The 14,691-nt window shown below is 45.0% G+C and overlaps 1 protein-coding gene across 2 annotated transcripts in view; it reads left to right on the top strand.

The window, feature by feature from the left end:
• The window catches only part of LOC124794883 (F-box/LRR-repeat protein fbxl-1-like), a 131,094-nt gene extending 117,013 nt beyond the window's left edge, over positions 1 to 14,081 (top strand). For both annotated transcript variants that reach the window (XM_047258577.1, XM_047258578.1), the window contains 3 exons: positions 1,084 to 1,263; positions 8,959 to 9,189; positions 13,769 to 14,081. In XM_047258577.1, the coding sequence (XP_047114533.1) occupies positions 1,084 to 1,263; positions 8,959 to 9,189; positions 13,769 to 13,943 (586 nt within the window). In that variant the 3' untranslated portion in view covers positions 13,944 to 14,081. The remainder of the gene's footprint in view (positions 1 to 1,083; positions 1,264 to 8,958; positions 9,190 to 13,768) is intronic.
• The last annotated feature ends 610 nt before the right edge of the window (positions 14,082 to 14,691 follow it).

Raw genomic sequence — 14,691 nt, 5'->3', positions numbered from 1 at the left:
GCTGGGTCTCGAGGAACCCGGGTTCGAATCTCGAAAAAATATGACACAACAAACAATAACTAGTTACTACAGCATAAACAGACGAGCTAATTACCACAAACTACAGACAATAATCGTCATATGTTACTTACGGAAGGACTGTATTAATTCACAAATCGTATTTCATTCGGCGCATTAACGATGGAAAAATCACTACATGTATCGGCGAGGTTCGCGGCAGCCTATGACGGAAAACAACTCTTTCCGATTGACTTCTATGAGGCTCGTGCTGCACACCTTCACTCTTCCAGGTTCTCAACTATGATATGACGAAGAGGCAACCGGGACAACAAAACTCTCCGCGCGTACATTCTGTCCCGTGCCTCGCTGTAAACAAGCGTCGCACGGTTGGCTGTCTGTGATCCCTCGTGAGGAATTCGCAGCACTCTTGCTCGGAGTTGTTTTCATGTGACGAGGCTTAAAAGTTTAATACTTTACTAACTCACGGCGTTTGGGAAATTAGTTTGCTTACCTTATTATTATCATTCGTTATTGATTTACTTACCTTATTAAACGTCCTATCCTTATCAATTGAGATATGGAAAAATACAAATGAAAATAATAACATCCGCTAGGTTTCTTCGAGATTCGAACCCGGGTTCTCCCATTCCAAGCCAGTTACCTTTGTGCTATCGGCGCTGCCGGCGGAAAGCGTTTTGCATGTCGGTACAGAAGCGGCAGTTGTAAAAGTTTCTTACCCCCATTTCTGGAAAAGTATGCGTTTTCGGACCTCATACCTGATGATGAAAAATGTAATTACAATTATCTATCGATCCCGCCAATTTTGAGTTGATTGCTCGCCATAACCTTTAGGGGTGATTTTCTCAAAAACGAGGGGGTGTTGACCCAAAATATCTTAGATTCCTTCGTTTTGGGTTGTACACAAGCGACCTGCCAAATTTGAGCCGAATCGGTTGGCCGTGTCTGAGGCCTTCCCCTTGTTAGATTCGAGTAAATACGGTACTCTTTTGAGGGTCTGACTAATATTTCACCTGTGCGGCTTAGATTTACATTCACAACAGGTGTTGTTTTGAACAACTGCAGGCCCGGCTGCCTACCACTGCTGCAGAAGTTGGACCTGCCGCACGCCACCGACCTCCCGGATGACGCGGTGGTCACCATTTCTCGGGGGTGCCCGCCACTGCGCCACCTGAGCCTGACTTTTGCGACGAGTCTCACAGACGGAGCACTTGCCGAGATCCACCGTCTTAAACACTTACAGATGTAAGTACCTGACGTCGCTGTTGCGCAGTTTTTGAACATGTTTTATGCTCACGTACAAAGGAAATTCAAATATTAATTTGCATTTTTTGTTTATAAGTTCACTTCAGAAAAGTTCACTTCAGAAAAACTCATACACACAAGTTATTTAATCTGTGTATAGTCTTCTGAATGGGAAATACATTTTTCCCAGGGGATAGGTAGTTTTCTCAACCCCGTTTTCACAAAATGAATGTGGCTGTAACAGCAGGGTTCACACAAACACTTTGACAGTGCAATTGTTGTTAGATCTGTGTCGTCCGACTGCTTCTTTTAGTGGTCCAAACAAATGAAAATCACAGGACAATAAGTGCGGAGTGTAGGGAGGATGTCCTAGTGTGGCACACGACAGCTCCCGAACTTTTTGTCGAGTCCGGGCTGCCGTGTGGGGCCGAGCACTGTCACGCGGCCTAGTCACGCCCCAGATTTGGTATTTTCTGACGATATTCGCTTTCCGATCTATGCAAAAAATGGCAGTAGTATACGGCGCTCACAGTACAGCATTCTTGGACAAAACTGATGAGAACTTCCTTAATATAAAAAAAGACTGTCGCAATAACCTTCCCCACACAGAGACAATTTTAGGCACTCCGTGGGTGTAGAGTCGTCAGTGGGTGTAGACTGGTCTTTTTTGTGCCATTTTGGGCTGCTTTTTTCGATTCCCGTGCGTAACAGTGTACCCACGTTTCATCACAGATCAAAATCCGGTGCACAAAATGTTCCCCTTCAATTTGGTAGCGTACCAGTAGCTGTTTGTACGCCTCAAGATGATGAAATTTGTCGTCTGTGGTGAGAAGATGGGGTACCCACTTTGTGGACTCTGTTTGAAATCCGACGTTGTCACTAATGATCACCTGAGCACTACCGTATGTAATGTCTCTTGCGGCGGTCTCTACGCGATATTTTCAGAAATATTATAAAAATATATAACTCAGTACATATCTCGAAATATCTCTTCTTATCTTTTATCAATGCAAAGTAGTTTCAAGCCCTATTATTCCTTGGAGCGTGCATTTACTCCATGGAATACCTTCTCTGCTATCTATGTTTTCTCTTATGAAAAGAATATTATATATTATAAAAATATATAACTCAGTACATATCTCGAAATATCTCTTCTTATCTTTTATCAATGCAAAGTAGTTTCAAGCCCTATTATTCCTTGGAGCGTGCATTTACTCCATGGAATACCTTCTCTGCTATCTATGTTTTCTCTTATGAAAAGAATGAAGGAGATCTTGCCGATTAGCCGTGAAAGAACGAAGATGTATGTGTATGTATTGTTGAGCTAGTCGCCATCTTGATGAGATTCTGTATAAGGAATTTAATACATGAACTAAACTAAAGTAAGTGTGTTCGCGTATTATTTAACTGATTATTATTGACAGTGTCTGCTTACTATGCTGTGTTGCACGGGATCAGTGGGGAACGTCTGATTTACACTGGACGAACCTGCCGTTTTGTACGCTCGAGATATCCAGTTTATTACTTCCAATAAATGGGCTAACACGGTCTTACCAGCACATCTCCGGTCTTCCCCGTGTGGTCACCGAAAGTTAATAATTATTACAAATGTTTTCAGAAGATCGACTGACAATTTTCGTCTCACCGAGACTTCGAAATTGCTTCACTGCCTTATGGAATTTAAGTTAAGCTCAATTTAATCAGGATAGGACAGCATTGAACTGTGTAAATGTGATAAGCCTGCTTTGTGAATGAAAATTCCCTAAATATTCGCGTGTTTTTTACTATCCTGATCTGTGAAGCTCAATCGGGCCGGTGTGAGAGAGGTTTTTAAATTTCAGATCCCACAAAAAATATTAAACGTAGCTTATGCCAAACTTGTGGCAGGCATCCCACAGAATCACGTGGGTAGCAGCACGTCAGCGTTTACCTGTGGGAGGAGATTTAATGGCCGGGCCAACCTGTGACGACGGTGGAGCACCCAGCGAAGCAAAAGCCAGTGTGAGCTAGACCTCCACGCCTCGTGGACAGTTACGCCTATTTCCGATTCTGTTAGCCACGGACCACGCGGATCGAGTACAATGCTACGGTCGCAGGTTCGAATCCTGCCTCGGGCATGGATGTGTGTGGTGTCCTTAGGTTAGTTAGGTTTAAGTAGTTCTAAGTTCTAGGGGACTGATGACCACAGTAGTTAAGTCCCATAGTGCTCAGAGCCATTTGAGCCAGTGAGATGAGACGTAGTTTGCACGTTCGGCGGCACGCGACGGCAGTCCGACACAGTTCCGGACTCGTCGTCGTGCACTTGACGTCTGCGTAGCCACCCGGAACGGCTCCACTGTATACCGGAAGCATCCCTGACGTGTCACGGCATCACCCGGACGGACGCACTTCGGCTCGTACTTCTCGGCCTGCGAATAATCCCAAGGACGACATCGGTATTCCACCTGTACACCTCGCCTGTGCTCACTCGCTCGCCATTCCCGGTGAATTAGTGGAGGAGGTACTACCGTCACACGCTGCCTCGGTGCCCGACACCGGCAGAACATCTGCGCAGTCGTACACCCGACCTCCGACTGCACGCGCCGACACGGCACAGTACCGGTGGGTATTTGCTCGAGCCGATTTACACTGTTCCACATTATACAGAGTGAAAAGTATTTATACCGACAAACTCTGGGAGGTTGTAGGGGACATCAAAACAAATATTTTTCCCTAATGTCATTTTTTCCTATGAGGAGTATTTAAACCGGTAGAGGAAGATTTCTCTGGCGGCAAATTAATTAAACCAAGAAACACTTTTCCATTTTTTTATGACCACATTAACACAACCCAATTTCAATTACAGTAGATTTTCAGAAATGCCTCCATTGACACACGTAAACAAAGGTTACACCGTCGGATCATGTTATGTCTGACACGGGCAAAACCCCAGCAGTATCCTTAACTGTTCCTGCTGCTGCTACTATCCGGGCAACCAGATCCTCTTCTGATGCAACAGGAGGTGCGTAAACAAGGTTGCGCATCTCTCCCCACACAAAAAAAGTCCAGAGGGGACATATCTGGGGATCGAGCAGGCCACGGTACAGGACCACCTCTGCCAATCCACGTTTCTGGGAACCGTCGGTCCAGGAATCGACGCACACGACGACTGAAATGTGCCGGCGGCCCGTCATGTTGGCACCACGTGCGTTGTCTTGTAGGGAGCGGGACGTCTTCCAGCAATTCTGGCAATGCTCTGGCGAGAAAACTGTAATAGTGCCTGCCATTTAATGGCCTAGGTAGCAGATACGGCCCAATTAAACAGTCCCCAACAACACCGACCCACACATTAACGAAGAACCGCACTTGATGAGCGCTAGTAACTGTGGCATGTAGGTTATCCTCACTCCAAACATGCGAATTGTGCATGTTGAAGACTCCATCGCGCCCGAACGTTGCTTCATCGCTAAACAACACAGAGGATGGAAATGTAGGATGCATTTCACACTGTTCCAGGTACCACTGCGAAAACTGTGCTCTGGGTGGATAATCAACTGGTTCCAGGTTGTGGACACGCTATAAGTGAAATGGACGTAACAATTGCTCTCGAAGGACTGTTCTTACATTCGTCTGATTAGTCCCCATGTTATGTGCAGTTGCACGAGTGCTGATTGAAGGATCCCTCTCCACCTGCTGCAAGACAGCTTCCTCAAACTGCAGTGTTCTTACCGTGCGACGGCGTCCCTGTCCAGGTAATGTGCTAAATGACCCGGTCTCACGCAGACGTTGGTACACAGCAGCAAAGGTCGTATGATGCGGGATACGGCGATTAGGATATTGCTGTTGCTAAACCCGCTGTGCAGCTCGTCCGTTGTGGTGCGCTACGTAGTACGCACAAACCGTGTCCTTGTACTCACTCCAGATGTCTCGCTCCATTAGTAAACAGAGACAATGCACTACTACACTGGTGGACAGCAGTTGCTCACAACTGAAGAGCGTAATAAACCCTCTAACATCTCAAGATCGCAATACGGCGTCTAACAACTGACGAGCATAATACAGCCTCCACCAGTTTAAATAATCCTCATAGGTAAAAATGACATTAGGGAAAATATTTGTTTTGACGTCCCCTACAACCTCCAGGAGTTTGTCACATTAAATACTTTTGACCCGGTATTGTGCGTAGACGTGGCACGGCCACCACTTACGCTGCCATAGAGTGCACCGCACGATCACCGTGACGAGAACATTTTGCAGATCAAATGTAATGGCGAGCCGACTAAAGTCTCCGTGGACAGAATTGAGACAGCTTTCACCTCAACTACTCCGATTCTCGTTCAGTTCTTCAAACCAGTGGAGGACTTGAATGCGATTTTCACTCTGCAGCGGAGTGTGCGCTGATATGAAACTTCCTAGCAGATTAAAACTGTGTGCCGCACCGAGATTCGAACTCGGGACCTTTGCCTTTCTTGGGCAAGTGCTCTACCCCTGAGCTACCCAAGCACGACTCACGCCCCGTCCTCACAGCTTTACTTCTGCCAGTATCTCGTCTCCTACCTTCCAAACTTTACAGAAGCTCTCCTGCGAAACTTGCAGAACTAGCACTCCTGAAAGAAAGGATATTGCGGAGACATGGCTCAGCCACAGCCTGGAGGATGTTCCCAGAATGAGATTTTCACTCTGCAGCGGAGTGTGCGCTGATATGAAACTTCCTAGCAGTTCGAGTCTCGGTCCGGCACACAGTTTTAATCTGCTAGGAAGTTTCAGTGGAGGACTTGTCCACGGACGACCTGTTAGGCAGAGCCCACTCCCCTAGCCGTCAGCGGTGCACGGGTACCGCCAGCTGGCAGTGCGCAGCCACACCCACCTCGTCCCGTCCCCGACCTGGCCGGGCAGCCCTCGAGACCGTGCTCCAAACGGGCACTCCGGCAGCCGGCAGACTGCGTCACGCTAGCTGGCCGCCGCGTCCATTTCGAATGCCCGTGCCGCACCGTAATGGCGTCACACCACACGACACGGCCAGCTTGCACCCTGCCTGCCATCTGCTATTAACACACTGTCCCCGGCAGGCCACTTCACTGGCTGTGATCTCGTCTTCAGTTCTCCAGACGTCTCCTCCCGTCTCGTCGGCCGACTGCCCGTCACAGCTCCCGGGCCCACTGTCGTCGCATCGGGCATTGGGGCCACTGTCGGTGTGCGTGTCACGTTCCCGCTGAGCTCCAGATACTACCCCGACCGCGTCCGGGCTCGTCCGTCGCAGTTCCCGGACCCGTGTTCCGGCCCCAACGACACAGCGAGCCTGTGCTCTCCGTAGTCATGTAGTGATGTAAAATTATGATGTAAAATGTGCCCATATAAATCAATAAATATATGAAAATGCACCACTCATTAATGAAGACCCTGTACTTTTTCCCCTTAGCTGCAAAGGCCCAGAAGATTGTGCCACGGGACAGAGCTGAGTGAAAGTCTGTTCTCGTGCATGTATTTGCAACAGCCGCTGCACTTAGTGTGCACAGGAAATTACTCACGTGTAAATGCCGCTCCAAGTCAAGAAAACGTCACACCACGAAGGAATTGTCCAGAGGGATGGAAACTGGCAGATGTGATGTACGTGCACAGACAAACAAATCATTAAAATTTCAGAAAAGTTGGATGATTTATTCGAGAGAAAGAGCTTCAGAAATTGAGCAATTTGACTACGCGTCGGTCTACCTCTGGCCTGTACGCAAGCAGTTATTCGGCTCGGCTTCGATCGACAGAGTTGTCGGATGTCGTCCTGACGGATATTGGGTGCCCAATTCTGTCATCGAAATCCTGACATCATTAAAGCCCTGCCTGTAATGCTCCAAATGCTCTCAGTTGGGGAGAGATCCGGCAACCTCGCTGGCCGAGGTAGAGTTTGGCGAGCGTGAAGACGAGCAATAGCAACTCTCGCAGTGTGCGGGCGGGCATTATCTTGCTGAAATGTAAGAGCAGGAAGGGCAATCAAAAGGGGCGTAGAATATCGTTGACGTATCACTGTGCTGTAAGGGTGCTGTGGATGGCAACCAAATAGTGTCGACTTACTGCTATGCCACAAGTTTTCCGAGGATAACAACCGAAAGTGACCTGCTACGAAAACAAGTGGCACTCCAGACTATCAGTTCCGGTTGTTTTGCTGTCGGTTGGTATCCCACTACACTCCGGGGTGTCCCCAGGCAGGTCTTTGCTGGTCACTGTGGCTCAATTTCAAGCAGAGCTCATCACTGAAGACAATTTTATTCCAGACTGAAGACGCGTCTGGAGGTACCCTGGATAGCAGAGGGATATCAACGTGTCTGTCACCCGCCATACGGTGCGACAACCGGAAGTGACGGTTTGAGGTGCCATTTGTTTTCAGCACTCCTTCGGTTGCCATCCTCGGAACACTTGCGGCACGACAGTAAGTCGATGCTACTCTACGCCCCGTTTTGTCGCCGTTCGTGGCGAGCTGTCCTTGGCTTACGTTTCGGCAAGATAATGCCTGCCTCCACAGGGCGAGAGTTTCTACTGTTTTTCTTGGTGCTTCGCAAACCCTACCTCGGTCAACAAGTTTGCCGGATGTCTTCCCAATTGAGAGCATTTGGAGCGTTATGGGTAGGGTCCTCCAACAGTCTCAGAATTATGACGATCTGATGGATCAATAGGACAGAATTTGGCCCGATATTCCTCAGGAGGACACTCGACAACTCTGTCATCAGTGCCAAGCTTGCACAGGTGCCAGAGATGGACCAATGCGCTATTGATTTGCTCAATTTGTGGAGCTCTCTCTCCTGAATGAATCATCCAGTTTTTTCTGAAATTGTAATGTGGTGTGCGTACTGTAAGACATTCGGTACACACACCATCAGATTATTTGACTTGTCGATCTAACAAAGTAGGCGAGTGTCAGCAATATGTCTCGTGGTCTTATTGTGGCGTGTTTATCTTCTGCCGTTAGGTCGGACGGTAGATATGCCACTTGCACGCTTAGAGTAGCAGGTTGACGGTGACCGACTTCAAACAGAACTTGATTAATTTTCGCACACATTTATTAAAATGATAAAAGCATAAACATTACGTAACTTGATTCTGGATGCTATTTACAATTGACAATCTGAAGTTCCTTTGGTCTTGGTACGTTAATCTTATTCTCACATATCTCTGATACTTGACAGTGTCTATACATTTATCTTCGTGGCTATGTACAGGAATATGATAATCTTATTAGGCGCACACTGAAACTTGACTATAGACTGGTACAGGCTAATGCAGACTGACTTATTGGAGGTCTGTACACTCGTTATAATACCTCGCGCGTTCAGGTATCACTGCGCGAGTGTGATCCGCAAGGAGAAAAGGTTCTACGTTAGCAGCAATCTCATTGGCTGCGTTACATATTAATACGCAGATCGGCGGAAGCAGAATTTGGTCCGTCTCTAAGGCAGCGCCATCTCGTAGTGCGGAGACGGACGAGCGCTGCGCCTGCGCTGTTGTGCTTAGCGGAGCGCGCTCTAGTGGGGAAGTTGTGTACGCGCTGACTACACGGAACTATGTATACAACATGTAACCATTTGTTTGTCTGTACATGTACTGATTTCTGTCCCATTTGGATAATTCATTGCCTTTCTTTTTTGTCGTACTGTGTATTACACAGCAAATTTCATGTTGTCACCAACATCTTAAAGTGTTACATTATTTTTCTGTTTGTTCTTCTAGACTGGATCTTTCAGGATGCAGTGGGCTGGGCGGATCTGCCGTGGCGCACGTGGCGCAGCTGGCGGCCCTCTGCACGCTGCTCCTGCAGTACATTGACGACCTGACAGAGCTGCAGCCGAGCCTACGGCACGTCCTGGACTTGAAGCAACTACGCTGCCTCGACATCCTGTACAGCGGCCACATCAGAGCTGTGGCATTTGAAGAATTTTCTGTCAGGCTCGTGAACCTCAGGTAGGTTGCTCCTGCTGCTTCTGTTCACCGTCCGAGCCCGGTTCTGATGACTTTGCGTTTCTACCGTATGACCTCGATGACTTCCACGAGACTGGGAACGGAGTGCTAGTATTAGAGTGAGTGTAAGGCAGGGATATAAACTTTCAATCCCAACTTTCCAGTTTATATATCAAAGAAGCAGTGAAAGAAATAAAAGAAAGATGGAAGAGTGGATTAAAATTCAGGGAGAATGGATATTAATAATATCATTCACTGATGATACTCCTATTGGCTTGTGAAAGGGAGGAAGAATTTCAGAACCTGTTGAATGGAAAGAACAGTCTAATGAGAACACACTACAGATTGAGAAAGAAACAAGGAAAGATGAAATTAATGAGCATTAGCTATATGAGATTAGTTATGGATTTAACATCAAAACTGGTGTCCATGAAGAAGTGATGCAGTTCTGATACATTGGAAATAAAGTAACACACGATGCATGAAGCAATGATGACATACCAAATGGCTGTAATTAAAGTGCAGATACTCGCAGAGGTCCAGTGTGGGCTGTAATTATCATATGGAAGCGAAACTCGATTTGTATTCTAATGCGTTAACACAGAACAGTTTTATGCTGGAGAAAAATTAGTTTCAATTTTGGCGACCAGGTGCGAATCTGGTGCTGCGAATGCAAATAGTTCCCACTTATTCGTTTTCTCTGTAAGTTCAGTGGTAATCCGTGTTCCCACTTCTAACTTATGCTACCATCTCTGTTAGAGTGTGCTAACTATGTATAGATTGTCAACAGTTAGGCTAAAGCTGTTGTTTTTCTACCTTGTGAGTCAATCATTGCAGAAGCGCAGTTCCCGTGTGAAAACGAGCCACTGTTTCGACCGCTACAGCGTTTTTTGGATAGTGTGCTTTCCTTTTCCGTGTGAAGTGACTTGTGTTGTATTTATCTATTTTTGTATTTATGAGGGAGATAGTATTCGTGGATATTTGCTGCATTTGACTGAAAATTACATAAATATTACAAGGTAAGTTAGTGGAAGCAGAACTGAAGTATTCTGCCCATTGGCTGTGGCAGAGTATAATAAAATAATGGGAGGAGTCGATAGATTTGATCAGCTGCGTCAACGGTATGCTGTAGGCCGTCGTTCGTGGAAGTGGTGGCACAAACTGTTTTCCTTTCTTGTGCATTTGGCAGTTGTCAGTTCCTACGTTATGTGGAAGCTACAGAAGACAAAAGCAGACCAGCTAACATTTAGATTGCACTTGGCAAGGCAGCTTATCTCTGGCTTCTCAAGTCGTAAGAGAAGAGGAAGGTCAAACACCAATAAGAGGTGTGTCTGGAGTACCAGATGAAGTTCGTCCGGAGAAAGTTGGAACTCATTTCCCTACAAAAGGTACAACAAACAGAAGATGCCGCCAATGTAGCACCAAGAACAAAGAAAAGCGAACAAAAGTAATGAGTAGCAACTGTCGTGTACCTTTGTATGTAGCACCATGCTTCTCTAAGTTCCATAGTACATCACCTTAGTGAACTCAAAGGACAGTATGAACTAATACAAATATAAATGTAATGTTTAACATGTTTTTGTACTAAAAAATAAAGGAAATACATTTGTTTTAAATTAGCAAGTGAAGTTACTCCACAGTTCCAATAGTTCCCACTAATTTTTTTACACTCATAGGCTAAACTCTCATTTCAAGATTTAAACTATTATTTTATGAACGGTTTCTTAGCCCAATAAAGTGTTCATAAAAATCTACAACTTCCGGAAATAATTTGGTCACTAAAGGGTTAATTCATTCTGTACGAGCACTGGAGATGTCGAATGAGATGCTACTTCTGTAAAACGATGTGATCAACACTTGCTCACAGTAGTTCCGGTGGAATTTAAGCGATGTGTTCCTGCGTACTGGCCTTCAGATCAGGTAGAGACCTAATGTGCCTCTGGTAAAGGTATTCTTTTAGGTATTCCCAGAGTCGAGAGTCATATGGATTCAGATCAGGTCATCTTGCAGGCAATGCATCTGAAAACCTCTCGATATAATTTGTTTTAAGGAAGGTTGCACTAAGCAGATCTTTCACTGGGTGAGTGACATGCAATGTTGGCCCATCTTACATGAAAAGAATGGTTTCCACACAGTTGTGCTCTTCCAAAGCAGGAATCACGTGCTGTACAAGGAGGTCTCCATAACGTAAAGGCATCACAGAGGGCCCCCCCCCCCCCCACCACCACCGACAGGCTCTACGGATGTATCCTCTTCAGAGAACGGACCAAGAATAAAGATGCTTGTGACTCCACACCAAGCAGTCATATACAGCAACTGCAGTGGCTCTTGGTGCACAACATGCAGTTTAACAGTACCCTTAAATTTGGCAGTTCTGTGTATTTACTGTACCCTGTAGTGTAGAATGTGCCTCTTCACTCCATAGAAAATTGCCTGGTCGCATGTCATCGACTTCTATCTGTCCGAAAACTGAAGAGCTAATTCAGTACGTTGCTGCAGATATGATGATTTGGTTGCTGCACCGTCCGGATCTTGTAGGGGCACCAGTCTAAATGCACGCGTTTTAGCTCACGCAGGCTGGCGTGAGGAGGGAAGGACTATGCTGACGTGAGGTCTGGAACATGACAGGGAATGAGAATTCAGAAAGCGGACGTAATTACTTTCATACTTAACTTTAATCCATTGATGACGAACGTCGCTCTTGACGGTACATGATTCACAATATTATTTGTTCAGAATACAGTCTTGAAGTAATTAGTTACAGTAACTGAATATGGCGCCTTGCTAGGTCGTAGCAAATGACGTAGCTGAAGGCTATGCTAAACTGTTGTCTCTGCAGATGAGAGTGTCTGTAGTAAGTGAACCATCGCTAGCAGAGTCGGCTGTACAACTGCGGCGAGTGCTAGGTAGTCTCTCTAGACTAGACCTGCCGTGTGGCGGCGCTCGGTCTGCAATCACTGACAGTGGCGACACGCGGGTCCGACGTATACTAACGGACCGTGGCCGATTTAAAGGCTACCACCTAGCAAGTGTGGTGTCTGGCGGTGACACCACACAAAAACTGTCCACACCATTGACCACAGGATGGACAATTCTCGTGGAAGGGCACAAACACTAGCATTAGCCGGGACACGTGCTGCATACTGAGTTGCAGCAATAATAACTGTGTCAATATCTTCCACTGCGGTAGGATGCATTCCTCTTCCAGGTGCCACACCAAGCCCACCCACGTTTTTGAATTTCATCGTCATTTTGTTTAAAGCATTTAATGACATCTGGCCCCTCTGTCAGTGCAGCACTGGAATTGCTGCCGTTCACATGAAACTGTTTCACTAACAGCACACAGTCTTTCTCCTCAATTATCACTACTGTTCACTCACGTTACAGCTTGTCGAACGATAGTGTAGATGTCGTACAAACGGTGTACTGTGCCAGATTTGCTCGTAGTGGCCGTAGTTGGAAGTAATTGTTTTTCCAGCATAAATTGGTCCTGCATTAACACATTAGCATACCTACCAAGATTCACTGCCATATGATAATTCAGCCCACACTGGACCTGTGTAAGTGGCTGAACTTTAATTATAACCAAACAATACGTATAAAGCAAATTAGCACAGGCATAGAGGGCATTTCTGGCCAGGAGAAGTCTGCTGGTATCAAACATCAACCTTAAGTAGAAGAAGAAATTTCTGAGAATGTACGTTTGGAGTACAGCATTGTATGAAAGCGAGGCACAGACTATGAGAAAACTGGAAGAGAAGAGAAGAAAATTGATAGAAGAGTGTTGAAAGTTAGGTGGCCTGTTATAAGAAATGAGAGATGGGTTATGTGCAGAATCAGTGTGGAGAACACTGACAAGAAGAGGGATAGGATGATAGGAGAGAAACAGGATGATAGGATATGTGTTAGGATATTGAGCAATGACTTCCGTGGTACTAGGAGGAGTTGTGAGGAGTAAAAAGTGTAGAAGGAGAGTGTAATACATCCAACAAATAATTGAGGACACAAGATGCAACTGAAATCAAGAGATTGGCTCACGGGAGGACTTTGTGGTGGGTTGTATTGAACCAGTCAGAAGACTGACTGGAAAAAAGGAAAAATTTTGAAAATATCTTGTAGGATGGTCCTCAGGTATTTAAGGCACAGAGGAAAAAAACACTTTCTTTAAAATCATCAGTCGCAAAATAGTGCATTATTCCAAATTTCATTGGATTTGATGTATTCGAGAAATAATTAGAATGAAAAACACAATAGAAATCATTTAGTACTTACCTCAGCTGCATGTTGAGACCAGTTTTCACTGTTTTTGTAGGTTCTTCATTTCTCCAAGTCCTTTATTGAGATATCAGTCAAAACACCATATGCTACCCACATATTTCCACAGTTAAAACCTGTTTAATATGAAGATAGGTATTAACTAGAATTTGTATCTCCTAAGTTTAAAAATTCTGATAAATTTCCTTTGCACTTCATTTATGACACAGTTCATCAATGTTTATGGTTTGTAGTATTACAAGAAATAGGGTGTAATAAAATACAGAAATACAAATGTTGCAGTTACTTTTTCTCTTTCTTCTTCCAGAGAACTACATGTGACATATGAGGAAGAGGATGAGGTTTTCTACAAAAATGTTTTTGCTGAGATGCAGAGTCAAATGCCTCGGCTCAGAATAATTAATACTTTCCGATGGACAGAGAATGACTTCCTAACAGATTACGAAACGGATGATGATGATGACACCGACATAGGGTACTGAGAAATAATTTTGGTTTTCAGACTGCAGAGTGTAACATTGGAGCCCCTGGATGAGTGAACTGTTTGAAAAGCAAGTAAAAGACGAAATATGGATTTATGAAATTATTGTATAAGAGCAAAGAAAGTGTTGGCCGAAATAAAAATGCAATTTTTCGTGTTTAAAAAAATTTTATTTCACAAAAGAATTCATTATGTCAGCCACTGAAACTGATTTTATTTCCCTCCATATTGAAGCTCATTGTCACAATTATCATTACACAAATGGGAATTTTTGGCACCATAGTGAATGTCATATTCATACCTTTTATTGCCATATCCTTGTGTTGATCAAATTGTCCTTTAAATCTGAATGGGCAGGCAATCCTACCTCCATGTGTCCTGAATGTCTTTCAGATGCCTGTTTCACACTTTTCAGTTATTTCATATGTGCACTATTTTGATGTCACCTGCAGATAGTAATACACTAACGAAAGGACACAACGATTTTTATTTGGGACGAAATGGAAATAAATTAATAAAGTGTCAAACAATGGAAAATCCAGGACGGACTCGGCATTTCCGCTAAATGTTGAGTAGCAACTTTCCTTCTCATAATGTTGTTAATAAAGTGTCAGTCATACATACATTACATGCTTTCCATGTTGCACTGATCCAGAGCTCAACTGTCAGATCTGACCAGTTTTCATATTCTAGAGGTTCTGAAACACATTGCTGCACAGTCAGTGTCACCAGAAGTCACACTTCACTGC

Source organism: Schistocerca piceifrons, chromosome 4 (genome assembly GCF_021461385.2).
Source record: "Schistocerca piceifrons isolate TAMUIC-IGC-003096 chromosome 4, iqSchPice1.1, whole genome shotgun sequence".
In the NCBI taxonomy this organism is placed as follows: domain Eukaryota; kingdom Metazoa; phylum Arthropoda; class Insecta; order Orthoptera; family Acrididae; genus Schistocerca; species Schistocerca piceifrons.
The sequence above is the reverse complement of the archived record's forward strand: the minus strand, read 5'-3'. Positions and strand labels throughout refer to the sequence as shown.